Source organism: Rhinopithecus roxellana, chromosome 21 (genome assembly GCF_007565055.1).
Source record: "Rhinopithecus roxellana isolate Shanxi Qingling chromosome 21, ASM756505v1, whole genome shotgun sequence".
Classification (NCBI taxonomy): domain Eukaryota; kingdom Metazoa; phylum Chordata; class Mammalia; order Primates; family Cercopithecidae; genus Rhinopithecus; species Rhinopithecus roxellana.
The window spans coordinates 9,274,723-9,289,767 of NC_044569.1; the positions used below are offsets into that span (position 1 = coordinate 9,274,723).

Here is a 15,045-nt window from a genome sequence, read left to right on the forward strand (position 1 = left end):
TTCCCAAAGCATTCTTACTATGCTTATATCTTATTTGTTCCATGACTTCTTTAGAAGAATATGAGGACAATAATGGGTCACTTTTCAATATACCACATGCTGTCACAGAATAGTAAGTGAAACAATTTTCTAAGTGAAACAATCTTCTAAACAATGAACATTTTATAACTTCTAGAAGCATTTCAAACACACTGATTAAAAATGAAAAGATGGGCCGGGCGCGGTGGCTCAAGCCTGTAATCCCAGCAATTTGGGAGGCCGAGACGGGCGGATCACGAGGTCAGGAGATCGAGACCATCCTGGCTAATACGGTGAAACCCTGTCTCTACTTAAAAATACAAAAAATTAGCCGGGCGAGGTGGCGGGCGCCTGTAGTCCCAGCTACTCGGGAGGCTGAGGCAGGAGAATGGCGTGAACCCGGGAGGCGGAGCTTGCAGTGAGCTGAGATCCGGCCACTGCACTCCAGGCCCGGTGACAGAGTGAGACTCTGCCTCAAAAAAAAAATAAAAATAAAAATAAAATAAAATAAATGAAAAGATTAAAAACTCAGCTTTAAGAACCGAGGAAGAATACCAAATAAGAAGAAATAAAGATGTGGAAACACAGATCCAATAAGATGGCAGAAGCTGGAAAGTTTAGATAGAAGTGTATCAAATCTAGAGAGACAATGCTACTTTGATAATTTATCAATGTTACAAATATCATGTATTCCCTACCAAGCTTTTTCTGAATGGCCTCCAGTATGCTGTCAGAGTTTCGAAGCATGCAGGGTGTAGTAGTGCAGACCTGAATGTGATACTTTCCAACTGGCTTTCGATTATACATTGTATAAAAAGTTGCTACTTCATATACTCTCATTGGAGGTACTTGTAAAACTTCTGCAACCTAAAATATTAGGACATTTAAAAATAAGATAATTACAATGTTAGTAATGGAGCTTTAATTATGTTGTACAAAGTATAATTTCAATATTGGCTCAATTTGGTAAAAACAGAAAAGTTCTTCAAGAGCAGAAAACATACTTGTCTTGGATAACTGGGAGATATAAACTCTTCAATTTTTGCAGACAATGTACTTACACTTAAACCATACAGAGCCCAAAAGTTAATGGAGTTAACAGAACTTCCTCCTTCTACCCTACTTCTCACCTCTGTAAAAGGATATTCTTTTTCTCTAAATCTTTAAGTCTTTCACTATTAAGAATTTCTACTTTGATCAAAACTCACATTTTGTAATCTGTCTAAATGGCAAAAAATTGATGGCCAAACCCCAATAAAGGAAGCAATTAGATTTTTAAAACCCTCACCAATTTTTTTCAAAAAAGCCTACATACAAATGGTACAGCAACAGAAAAAAAGGTTAAAAATCAAAGCTCACTAATTGGCCCATATTTTAAATATGTAAACTCAAAATTTTATAACTCTACATATATGTATACACATATTATCATACTTACACAATCACACACTCTTCTCCCACAACAATCCAAAACACTACTTCTATTTCATATCACAATACTCTTTTGAAAGTTGGATCATATAATCCAGTACTTTCTAACCCTTCACATCAAGACATTAATAGAAAACAATTGTTTTGACATTCTGGTGTTCAGAACTAAGGGGATCACCAACTCAGCATGCTTTTCTTAGGGCAAGTCTGTTAGGGAAAAGAAGGCTTTCTAGCTGTTTGCCAGGGCTAGTCCTTGTCTATCATAATTTATAATTCTGTCTACAACTTTCTAGGTGACCTATTATCATTAAGACTTACTATCTGGCATTCTTAGAAATTATACATATATCCATATTCTGATATAAAAGAAGAGTGGGCATTTCAGACAAGTATGTTGAACTTTCTCATACTAGGAATTCTAAAGGAAATGTATTCTCAAAAGACGTCTAATCATGGCTCACTTGTGACAGATAAAGTAGTTGTGCTATTTCATCTGGCAGTTCTAAATCAAGGATGTATCCCCGAATCTGTGGAGCTCTCTATCAAAATGTACATGCTGGAACTCTACCAAAGGAATAATTTAATAAATCTAGAATGAGACCCTGGCTAATTTGAAAAGGCTCCTTCCTGGAATTCTGCACATCTCCCTACACCTTAGTGATGGTTAAATATTAAGCTTCTGGATATTTTTTGTTGTAAGGTTGGGTGTTTCATGGGTTGGGGGGAGGGGCAGTAACATTAAAATAGAAGTCAAATGTAAAGTGTAAAGAATCTTGAGTCTATTCCCTATACCCTACACTTCCTGCCTTTCCCCCACACAAATTAAACCCTAAATATAATAGGACAATATATAAATACGTATTTTTTAAGAGATAGGGTCTCACCATCTTGCCCAGGCTGGTCTTAAACTCCTGAGCTCAAGCAATCCTCCCACATCAACATCCCGAGTACCTGGGACTACAGGCGTGCACCACGATGCCTGTCTTATTTTTTAAATGTTTTTACTTTCAGTTTCTTATTTATTTTTAGTTTGCTCTGTTAACGTGCCACTCAGCAAGATTTCCAACAGGCTTACCGTTATTAAAAACATGTTTCAAAATAATAATAAAATTATAATTAGAAACATATACCTAAATCATTATAAAGTTGGCTATTTTAATTTTTAAAAAACGTTAAGTAACTTCTCAAGAAATATATAATTTATCGAAAAATAACCACCTATGTTTAGTCAGGATAGTAGCTCACTAAACTTGCTTTATAATATTTTTCACAGGGAAAAAATACCAAGGATCCACACAGTGTTATAATACTATACAATGCAATAAAAGATCAATAAACTAAATCTAAAATTCGCATTTAGGATCCTATTAGATAAATTGAGGATATTCCTATTCTCTTAGAAAGATGATAGTCTAGCCTAACAGTTACAACAAAATGAAGTTTAGAAAGTGGTAAGAATGAAGTACAACAAAATCTCTATTATAGTCAGTCAAGTAGAAAATGCATTGATTTAGAAATGAATTTAGTCCTAGTACTACCGCTTAGAAATCATAACGTAATAGGCCGGGCGCGGTGGCGCAAGCCTGTAATCCCAGCACTTTGGGAGGCCAAGGCGGGCGGATCACAAGTTCAGGAGATCAAGACCATCCTGGCTAACAGGGTGAAACCCCGTCTCTACTAAAAATACAAAGAAACTAGCCGGGCGAGGTGGCGGCGCCTGTAGTCCCAGCTACTGTGGAGGCTGAGGCAGGAGAATGGCGTGAACCCGGGAGGCGGAGCTTGCAGTGAGCCGAGATCGCTCCACTGCACTCCAGCCTGGAAGACAGAGCGAGACTCCGTCTCAAAAAATAAAATAAAATGAAATGAAATCATAACGTAATAATTGGAAGACATCTACCTAGTTCAAAACTTTCATTGCCAATGAGGAAGTTCAGAGAAAAATCAGGTGTCTTAGTTCTAAGTCAAAAATACTTTCCATTATATAACAAGGTTTTATTATTTATTTTATTTATTTATTTATTTTTTGAGACGGAGTCTCGCTCTGTCGCCCAGGCGGGAGTGCAGTGGCCGGATCTCAGCTCACTGCAAGCTCTGCCTCCCGGGTTTACGCCATTCTCCTGCCTCAGCCTCCCAAGTAGCTGGGACTACAGGCGCCCACCACCTCGCCCGGCTAGATTTTTGTGTTTTTTAGTAGAGACGGGGTTTCACTGTGTATAACATGGCTTTAATAGTCATGTGATTCTCATCAGAATCAAACAGTATGTGGTTTATGCATGGCACTTTATAAATGATATGCTATAATACATCACCATACAAATGTAGTTATTTATATTAATAGGATATGAATAAACTTGAAATTTGGATTACTGCTGAAAACTATTAGAAAAAATGAATCTTATATGAAGAGAGTAACTTCGTATAAAATGGGTCATCCATAGCATTTCTATAGGTCGTTGATTCCAAAGTAGCATAATCAAATTGTACAAACATCACATATTATACAGATTTTTCTTACAGCCTACAGCCAAAGATGTAAAATATTAAAAATCTTCATACTGTTGAGCAGATCTTTTTTTCTGTAATTCTAGTGTTTAAATATTACATTAATTTTCAGAATGTCTTGGTACTAAGTTATACACATTTGGAATCTTTTATCTTTCCTATGACCATTTCCTTCAAAAGGAAAAGAAACACATACACCCTCTTTCACCATAATGCCTTCCCTATTTCCTGCAAGGTTAGAAATCACCTCTACGCATTAAGGGAAGGAACAAAAACACAAAGACAATTCGAGGAAACATACAAATGGCTAAAGGGCTCCAAAATCCTTGATTCTGACACTGGAGATGATCAGAGCAATTTCTATAAAAGGAAATTATCATACATAATCTCTTCTCTTTTGGAACTAAGGCAAAAATGAATCCAGTACCTTGTTCATAGCAGAGATGGGCAACCACCCATTCTGCCTTTGGGCTAAATCCAGGACTGGAAGAACAGCTGCTGCTTTATGGCCTTCTGGATAGTTTTTTACTATTGCCTCTATCCTCTGTGTAAAAGAAAGAACATCATTTTCTACATCTAGAAAATATTACCTATTTGGTAAATTAATTATAATGTTAATTTAGCCATACCTTATAGTTTTCTGGTGTGAAATCAAATGGAGTATCAGGGTTATTTTCAGGAGTATCTCTGTGCTACACAACAAAAAAAGTTTTTCAGAATTATCTGAATTCTCTCAAGTGTGAGTAACACTGTACATTACTATACTATTACTTATTGTTTCATCTCTCCATTTGAATTCCAACATGATATATAGCACCCCATCCTTCCATCAAAAAGAATGACTAAACACACATTTGATGAGTATGATTACCAAAGTAAAGTTAGAATTTAAAATTTTACAAAGGACCATTTAAAGAATAAGAGAAGTACCTTTAGGAACAAAAAACCCAAACAACAAGAAGTGTTATCCAGCTTCATTAGAGAATAAGATCGTCTGATAGAATTACCAAAACATTACCAATTATTGGAAGCCTTTATGAAATTAAAACACAAAATTTTAAATGTGAACATGTGTATTTTCCCAAAAGAGAGGGTATCAGATTGTCAAAGGGATCTGGGATCCAAAAGGGTTAAGACCCATTACTTTAGGAAGGTACAAAAGGACCATCTCAAAAAAAAAAAAGAAAAAAAAGCACCATCTCTTTCCCACGTTTTCCATAATAGCCAACAGCAAGAAGCTTTATTTCTTCTTAAAAGAGCAGAAGCAGGCCCTCTTCAAAAACTGACAAGAAATGGCATGTCAACAGGAAACCAAATGAGTCACACTGAGATTAACACTTACGATCAATTAATGTTATTTATGTGTGGTGAATACGGAAATGAATCTCTTGATATGTTAACTCTCAGAGTTCTGCTTTTTAAAGGACATAAACCAAAAGAGGAAAGAAAACAGCAACTCTGGACAATGACCTCAAATATGCGGCCAATTTGATCATTGATATGTAGCAGGAAGCTACTTCTTACACCACTAACTCTAAATCATCACACAAGTCCACTATATTGCCTTTACACAAGAGTAATCCCTGAAAACTGCACCTTGTCAGAAAAGGGATATATAATATCTTATCCTTTCCAAATTGTGCAACTAATCTGGGGAGTTCATAGACTTCTATCTATAGTTAAAACTCCGGAAACTAAAAATATAAAGACCAGCTGCTAATCTAGTTACTACATTACTAAAACCCGTGAGTTTCAAACTAGTGTCATTTTGGGATTCAACAAGTTACAATCTTCAAACCCTCAGTAAGCCAACATGACTGAGAACCCAAAGTGTGATGAGAATCAGGTTAGCGTTCACACAGTAATTTCACTGGAAATAAATTCTTATTCCCAGAGTTTTCCTGGTACTAATTTAAACTCATGAGGTTCAACTGGAACTACACGTCTTTTGAAATGTAGTAAATTCAATTAGCTATATGTAAATTCCCACAGTTTTAGACAACGGTATTTAAGATATTTTGGATTTTTACAATGGATTTACCCAAATTTCCAAGTCTTTTCTTTCCAAAGAAATCTAAGTAATTACTTACCACAAATAAAGCTCCTCCAGCTCCATTTTGCATAGCTGTCTTATGTAAATTCCTTACATGTCTTCCCTAAAATTTAAAATTTTAAGGAAGTTTAGTAAATATCACAGCCTTACAAATTTTTTCATAAAGAAATACTTTAGGATTCCTAATTTAAAACAATGGAATCAACTTATAAAAGATCTTAAGAAGTATGGTATACTACCCTACCCATCTCTATTTCAGGAGAGGTATTTTACAAATGGAGATTCAAAGGCAAGATTCACCCGCCCAAAATCACACACACGAGTCAACAGAACCAGGACAACCCAGATCTGCTGAGTTGTGTGCCTTCCTGCCATGCTCTGCTGGCATGCATTTGGTGAATTAATGTACTATTAACTTCTTGACTTTCACTTTTGTCTGAATCAAGTTGGATGCCAGCTTTCACTTAGTGTGAACCTTCATAAACATGTTTTCATTCTGTACAAATGAGTCATATACTCTGTACAAATGAGTCAACTGTATCCTCCTTTTCAATCCTTTACTAAATTAGTTCTGAAATTCCAGCCGTAAAAAGTAGTTTCTGGCTGGGTGTAGTGGCTCATGCCTGTAATCCCAGCACTTTGGGAGGCTAAGGCAAGCGGATCATGAGGTCAAGAGATCGAGACCATCCTGGCCAACATGGTAAAACCCCGTCTCCACTAAAAACACAAAAATTAGCTGGACGTGGTGGCACACACTGGTAGTCCCAGCTACTCAGGAGGCTGAGGCAGGAGAATCGCCTGAACCCGGGAGGCAGAGGTTGCAGTGAGCCGAGATCACACCACCACACTCCAGCCTGAGCGACAAAGCAAGGCTCCGTCTCGGGGGGGGAAAAAAAAAAAAAACCAGTAGTTTCAGAAAGCTATTTATGATGCTATGCAGACTGACAATGTTCAGTTGCTTTGGAAGGAATCTGATTATTCTCTCAGCTGCATTTCATTTCTCTTTGCCCTCTTGCTCCTACCCTCCATTCCTACCCTGTCCCCCACCCCAGGTAATTCAACTACTGTTCTGGATTCCTCCAATTTCTGAGTTCTGCTAACCACAGACGGCAGAACACTGGGTTAAACCAAGCATGGAACTAGCAAAGAGTTGGACAGGCCGGGCGCGGTGGCTCAAGCCTGTAATCCCAGCACTTTGGGAGGCCGAGACGGGCGGATCACAAGGTCAGGAGATCGAGACCATCCTGGCTAACACGGTGAAACCCCGTCTCTACTAAAAAATACAAAAAACTAGCCGGGCGACGAGGCGGGCGCCTGTAGTCCCAACTACTCGGGAGGCTGAGACAGGAGAATGGCGTGAACCCGGGAGGCGGAGCTTGCAGTGAGCTGAGAGCCGGCCACTGCACTCCAGCCTTGGTGGCAGAGCAAGACTCCGTCTCAAAAAAAAAAAAAAAAAAAAAAAAAAAAGAGTTGGACAATTCAAAGGCAAACATAGAAGAAAGTAAACGGAGTAATATAACACAATAGTATATTTAACTTTTCCCTGGGTCCAAATGGTATTTCAGTTGAAGAAATATTAATAAATAAGTTTACATGGAACATCTGCTTTAATTAAGAAAAGACTAAGGTACACGATGTGAGACAGGTACAAAAGATGGGAGTGATAAATATCAATTTCAGGATAACTGGGAGGCAGGGAGGGATGCAGCAGAGAGAGGTGCACAAGGGGGCTTCGAGTGTGTTGGTTTTGTTTTGAAAAATTAACTGAAACTAAAATTTAGAAGACAGTCACTGTCATCTTAGCTCAGAAAATTTTTTTAATCTAATAACAATTTTTGAGTAACATCAGTGAGTTACTTAACTAAATCCTGAGAGAAAAGACTGTATATTTGTAATAAAGGAAGGATTAATTTTAAGAGGAGGGAAAGTATTCAATCTTCTCTTTAATTTCTGAACACTAAAATTTTCTGTTTATTGGCTTTTTATCCACTCTTTGCAGGTCGTCCTCAGGGCTCAGTTCACACTCCTATCTTCTATTCTCTATAAAGCCTTTGCCTCTGAGAACTCATCCGTTAACCCTACACTGATGAGTCTTAAATCTTGCACATGTTTGATGACAAGAGGCTAATAGCCTGGAGAGATCATAAATGCATTTAAAAAATGAAAAAGTGAGTAAAGATCATGAACAAGTTTCACAGAATTCAAATTGCTTACTAGTAACTAAAAACATGCAATTTAAAATAACATTACTAGTTATCAAACTACCAAGCTTGGTAAAGATAGCATTCCATTCTGTTGAACATATAGAGAAACAAGCACACTTAAAAATTCATATAGCCTTTTAGAAAGCAAACTATCATGAAATATGGAAAGCATAAATACGTGTCTTTTTTCTTTTCTTTTTTTTTTTTTTTTGGAGACAGAGTTTCGCTCTTGTTGCCCAGGCTGGACTTCAATGGCATGCTCTCAGCTCACTGCAACCTCCGCCTCCCGGGTTCAAGCGATTCTCCTACCTCAGCCTCCCGAGTAGCTGGGATTACAGGCATGTGCCACTCACTATGCCTGGATAATATTTTGTATTTTTAGTAGAGACGAGGTTTCTCCATGTTGGTCAGGCTGGTCTTGAACTCCCGATGTCAGGTGATCTGCCCACCTCAGCCTCCCAAAGTGGTGGGATTACAAGCGTGAGCCACTGCACCCGGCCCCAAGTGTCCATTTTTTAACTCAGTAATTCTAACCTAGATATTTTTCCTATAGTACAAAATGAGGATAAAGCTTTACATGAAAACATGTTGTTCCTATCATGTTTATTGCAGCAAAAACACAACCTAAAAGCTCAATCTGAGCAGATTTTAACTAAATACTAATAATTCTGACACTAGAACGTTATATAGCTAACAAAAATATTTTGTAAAAATAATCACATAGAAACTGGAATTAGGGTTAAATAAAACAAAAAAGCAAAAATGCATAAATTATCCCAATTTACAGACACTGATTAAAAGACTAGAAGGCCATAAATAATTAAAAGTGCTTCTCTCTTATTACGATGTTAATGAAATAAGTGACTCTTTCATTAACTCTTATTTTATAAGAGTTAATAAGGGACTCTTATTTTATATTTATATTTTTCTCTATTTTCCAAATTTCCTATTAGCATGGATTAACTGGCCAAAAAAATCCTACTTAAAACACTCATCAGGTGTAAGAAAAACTTATCTCTATTGTAAAACCTATTTCTCCTTCTAACCTCCTTGTATATCTAATTAAATACCACCAAATCTCTAAATTAAAATAGCTTCCATTTTGGATTAATATTTGATCCCTTTCTCATTAATCCAGGATCTGTCATGCACTTTTATTTAAAATAAAAATATAGAGATAATCTTGAAAATTATTCTTTAGGCCCATGTTGCTACATATTGGAAAATCTATTCTGAGCCATTCTCTTGCTGACCTGTGAAACTCTGGATATGCACATGAGTTCACAGACATATTTCTAAAAGTGGTTTAAAGTCCAAATCGTTGAAGAGAGACTACTGATTGAGAAGGGTCAAGATAAAGTAGCTGGCCGGGCGCGGTGGCTCAAGCCTGTCATCCCAGCACTTTGGGAGGCCGAGACGGGCGGATCACGAGGTCAGGAGATCGAGACCATCCTGGCGAACATGGTGAAACCTAGTCTCTACTAAAAAATACAAAAAACTAGCCGGGCGAGGTGGCGGGCGCCTGTAGTCCCAGCTACTCTGGAGGCTGAGGCGGGAGAATGGCGTAAACCCGGGAGGCGGAGCTTGCAGTGAGCTGAGATCCGGCCACTGCACTCCAGCCTGGGCGACAGAGCGAGACTCCGTCTCAAAAAAAAAAAAAAAAAAAAAGATAAAGTAGCTAAATTCTAGGAAAAAAACAGACATTCAGATTTTTTATAATTGTTGTTGAGAACTTGGGTTTAGATTACCATTCTGCCCCTTACTAACATCTGACCTTGCACAACTCACTTAATTTTTTTTAAGCCTCAATTTCTGAACCTATAAAACAGGGTTATCTTCTCATTGGACTATTTTGAGATTTAAGTCAAGTTTCTCTGAAAGTACTATATAACCTGTAAAGCATTATAACCTGTTTAACTGACATAAGGATAAAACATTTAGTAACTAAAAAAAAGATCCAAACAACTGCATTTTAAAAACTACACCTATTTTTAAAAATTGTGCTGTTAGTTGACTTCATCAAAGAGTTACTGTCAAACACAACATACTGCCAATATTCTTGCATTTGCACATAATTATTTTTTCTTTATATCCACATATATAAGGCTTACAATTTTTCTAGTGAATTTATAATGTATTTGATGGTTAATAAACCATCTACTTCTCCACTGAAATTAACTTATAAATTTCTTTTTTAGTTAAACAAAGTGGGGAAGGAAGAAATAGGCTGGTAGAAAGATTTCTGCGGGTCTCAGGTTTGTGCACATTTTGTAAGCAGCAGCGCTGAACAGCTTTTGTTTCAGACTATCTTTTCAATTATTTTTGTAGAGAATATCTTCTCCTGGGGCAAAAGCTGAGTGAGTTTTCTTACAGACAGGGTTTCCCCAAGCTCCAGGTCCCTTAGCTGTGATGCACAGCATTCGCCTGGGCTGTTCCATATCACCCCCAAGACACTGAGTTAAAGAAGGAAGGGCTTTATTCAGCCAGGAGCTTCGGCAAGACTCACGTCTCCAACAACTGAGCTCCCCGAGCGAGCAATTCCTGTCCCTTTTAAGGGCTCACAACTCTAAGGGGGTCCACGTGAGAGGGTCATGATCATCTGAGCAAGCAGAGGGTACGTGACTCATTGGGGGCTGCATGCACCAGTAATTAGAACGGAACAGAACAGGACAGGACAGGGATTTTCACAGTGCTTTTCTATACAATGTCTGTGATCTACAGATAACACAACCAATTAGGTCAGGGGTCGATCTTTACCAGGGTGTGGCTCTGGGCTGTCTGCTTGTGGATTTCATTTCTGCCTTTTAGTTTTTACTACTTCTTTCTTTGGAGGCAGAAATTGGGCATAAGACAATATGGGGGTGGTCTCCTCCCTTACCATTAGATATGAATGTCAGGGGGAACTAACATGAAGTTCACGCTGTCTACTGACCCAGGATGCTGCCCCCTGCCAGTATCCATGAAACTGAGGCAGGTTAACTTGTTAGCTTACAAATGGGGTAAAATTTCAGATCTGTCAAAATTCTTTTTAAGAAAGTCAATAAAATTTAGAAATGTGCCAGTTTCCATTTTTTACTGCTTTTTCTATCAAAATATCTCAACAGAGACATCATAAAAGAAACCAGTAACAGCTGCTGTCTCTAAGCAGAGGAATCAAGGATCTGGAGTGGGAAGAAAATCTAGTCTTTACTGCCAGGCAGAATATTAAGCACTTTACATGAAATACATCTCTTAATGCTCTCAAGAACCCTATGAAGTACACACTGTTATTATTCTGTTTTTACAAATGAGGAAACAGGCTCTGGAGCTGGGCTTTTAATTGTTATATTGTCTCTCCATACGTAGAGTATTTATGGAATATTAGATAACAGTGATACATCCCACTTTCAGAGGTATTAGAATGTGGGAAGTTAGGACGTGGGATGTATCACGGGTTAACATATATAATATATGCAACATATATTTTTTATCATAATACATATTCTTGTATCCCTACTCTGCACTGTTTTTTATATATATATACTATAATATGTAGCATTGCTGACTGTTTGAATTTTTTGCCATTATATGTATTACATTTAAACTCTTAAAAACCAATGAAGGGCCCGGTACAGTGGCTCACACCTGTAATCCCAGCACTTTGAGAGGCCAAGGCAAGAGTGTCACTTGAGGTCAGGAGTTCAAGACCAGCCCAGCCAACGTGGTGAAACTGCATTTCTACCAAAAAATACAAAAATTACTGACTGTGGTGGTGCACACCTATAGTTCCAGCTACTCAGGAGGGTGAGGTGGGAGAACTCCCTAAACCTGGGAGGTGAAGGTTGTAGTGAGCTGAGATCGTGCCACTGCACTCCAGTCTGGGTGACAAAGTAAGACCCTGTCTGAAAACAAAACAAACCAAAAAACCCAATGAAGTCTTTAGTTCTGTCCCTGTCTTACTATCACCACTATTTCAGACATTATTTCATGCCTGTACATTACTGTAAGTCTTCTAGCTGATCCCTTTGTCAATTCAAAACATCCTGTCTAATGTCACCAAACTAATCTTAAAAATACCATCCTTCTGGCCAGGCACAGTCTGCAATCCCAGCACTTTGGGAGGCCAAAGTGGGCGGATCACAAGGTCAGGAGTTTGAGATCAGCCTGGCCAATATGGTGAAACCCCATCTCTACTAAAAATACAAAAATTCGCAGCATGTGGTGGCGCACACCTGTAGTCCCAGCTACTTGGGAGGCTGAGGCAGGAGAATTGCTTGAACCTGGAAAGTGGAGGTTGCAGTGAGCCGAGATCGAGCCACTGCACTCCAGCCTAGGCGACAGAGTGAGATTCTCTATCAAAAAAAAAAAAAAAAAAAAAAAACCTTCTGATGTTGAGTGTGGTGTAAAAGACAACCAACACTAAACACGTTCTAGTATAGGAAGTGTCAATTTCAGCATTTCTAAAAAACACATTTTCCACATTCTAGCACTCTGAAGGTGGGATGTATCACTGTTATCTAATATTCCATAATACCCTATGTATGGAGAGACAATATAGCAAAATGGCTAAAAGCTCAGCTCCAGAGCCTGTTTCCTCATTTATAAAAAGAGAAAAATGATGGCATGTACTTCACAGGGTTCTTGAGAGCATTAAAAGATGTACTTCAGGCCAGACACAGTGGCTCACACCTGTAATCCCATCACTTTAGGAGGCTGAGGCGGATGGATCACCTGAGTTCAGGAGTTCGAGACCAGTCCAGCCAACATGATGAGACCCCGTCCCTACTAAAAACACAAAAATTAGCTGGGCGTGGTGGCACGTGCCTATAATCCCAGCTAACCGGGAGGCCGAGGCAGGAGAATCGCTTGAACCCAAGAGGCAGACGTTGCAGTGAGCCTAGCACACGCCACAGCACTCCAGCCTGTGCCACAGGGTGAGACTCCGTCTTAGGGGAAAAAAAAATGTACTTAATGTAAACTGCTTAATATTCTGCCTGGCAGATGGTAAGTACTATTATTAGTGCTGGCTATCATTAGCTATTATTATTAGAAGTACTACATGTCAGGCACTAAGCTTTTTATACATTATTTAATTCTTAAAGTTTCCTGCAAGGTGGGTATAATTTCCAGATTTTTAAACGAGTTATGAAAACTTCTCAAGGTTAGGTCACATCACTAGTTATTGGCAGAAATTATGTTAGATCCTAGGGCCACATGACTACAAAGGCCATGACCTTATTATTAGCCACTTGACTATTTGATGACATCAAAGCTTTAAAAGAACATAGTAGGTCTAAGAAACCAAGGAGTTTAAGGAAGAAAATCAGGCCTCCATATATACAGGCAGACAGATAAGAAATGAAAAGCCCTGCCTACTTGGCTTACAATGCTCCTGTTAAGAGAGAAAGATGCAAGTTATTCGATCTTTTTTTAATCCTTGCCACCCTTCTCTTCTATTCCTGCAAAAAACCTGAATGTATACACACTAGCATAACATTTGAGCAACTTAATTTCAAAGTCTGAAGTCGACCTCTTCAAAATTGCGTTAAGGGCTGAGATAATGTTTATAAAATAAAAGAAGCTGGCCAGACACGGTGGCTCATACCTATAATCCCAGAACTTTGGAAAGCCAAGCCCCGTAGATCGTTTGAAGCCAGGGGTTTGAAATCAGCCTGGGCAACATGGTGAGACCCTGTCTCTACAAAAAATACAAAAATTAGCTAGGCATGGTGGCATATGCCTGTAGTCCCAGCTACCTAAGAGGCTGAGGTGGGAGCATCGCTTGAGCCCAAGAGGTTGAGGTTGCAGCGAGCCATGATCATGCCACTGTACTCAAGCCTGGGAGACAGAGTGAGATGCTGTCTTAAAAGAGTAGTAAGTAAACAAACAATAAAGGAAGAAGTAAACTAAATAGTGAAGATAAACTGATAAATCTTAGCACTGTTTTTTTCAACTGGCACAAACTGTTACTCATCCCTATCAAGTTACAGGTGGCCTGAAAATGGCTTTGAAAATTGTTTTTTTGTGTGTTTAAAGAATATCAACTATTTTACATTCATTGTAATGTCTATGTCAGACACTTTCAATAAAGGAATAAAATATTAAAAGTTCTCATTAACATCTTTACACTACTTACTGGGCCATTTCAATTTTGTTTCCCTTTGAAATAAAGAGGCATTCCAGGACCAGGCTTAAAACTGGAAAAAACAACTTAGCTATGCTGGAATGATTCAAAGAATAAGCTGAGTTCCCACCCATCCCCTTCTTTCACTACAGTCTAGTCTTTTCTCTAGAATCTGGCTTCTCACTGGACTCTGAAATGTCTATACCTCAAGAAATTCCAATTGAGTTCAATTGAAAATGCAAGTAACTTCCTTTTTTTAAGAAGAAAAGCAGGGAACCAAGTAACTTTTTTAAGTAAATAAGATCATAGCCTAATATACAGCTGAAAATTAACAGTGGGTTTGAATTAGCTTTTTTTTTTTTTTTTCAGTGTTTCAGAAGGAACAGAGATTTAAGCAGGCCAAAACAGTGGCTGCCTTTGCATTGGATTCAAGTAAACTTGAGTGCCTCTGTGTTAAGCTCTTCTACATACTTTTCTTCAATTCCTAAAAAATCTGTAGTGAGTCATCATTTCCATTTTACATTTAGAGAAACTCAGGCTCAAAGATAGTAACTTGCCCCATACCACACATTTAGTGACAGCTGGATTTTGAGCCTAGGCTCTTTGAATCTAAGGACCCTGTGCTCTTTCTACCAGCCCTTCCCTTTCACTGTCACTGGCAATACCAACAGCTCAAAATGACAAAAATTAAAGTTTTATATTCTCCCCAAGAATAGGATTCCTTAATTGTTTTT

At 38.3% G+C, this 15,045-nt stretch overlaps 1 protein-coding gene across 3 annotated transcripts in view; it reads right to left on the minus strand.

The window, feature by feature from the left end:
• NDUFV2 (NADH:ubiquinone oxidoreductase core subunit V2) overlaps positions 1 to 15,045 on the minus strand; it is a 36,173-nt gene that overhangs the window by 12,279 nt on the left and 8,849 nt on the right. For 2 of the 3 annotated variants that reach the window (XM_030926017.1, XM_010373409.2), the window contains exons 2-5: positions 6,042 to 6,107; positions 4,581 to 4,643; positions 4,379 to 4,495; positions 717 to 885 (exon numbers count right to left, since the gene is read on the minus strand). In XM_030926017.1, coding sequence (XP_030781877.1) covers positions 717 to 885; positions 4,379 to 4,495; positions 4,581 to 4,643; positions 6,042 to 6,074 — 382 coding nt within the window. In that variant the 5' untranslated portion in view covers positions 6,075 to 6,107. The remainder of the gene's footprint in view (positions 1 to 716; positions 886 to 4,378; positions 4,496 to 4,580; positions 4,644 to 6,041; positions 6,108 to 15,045) is intronic. The other variant, XM_030926018.1, reaches the window with a different exon arrangement.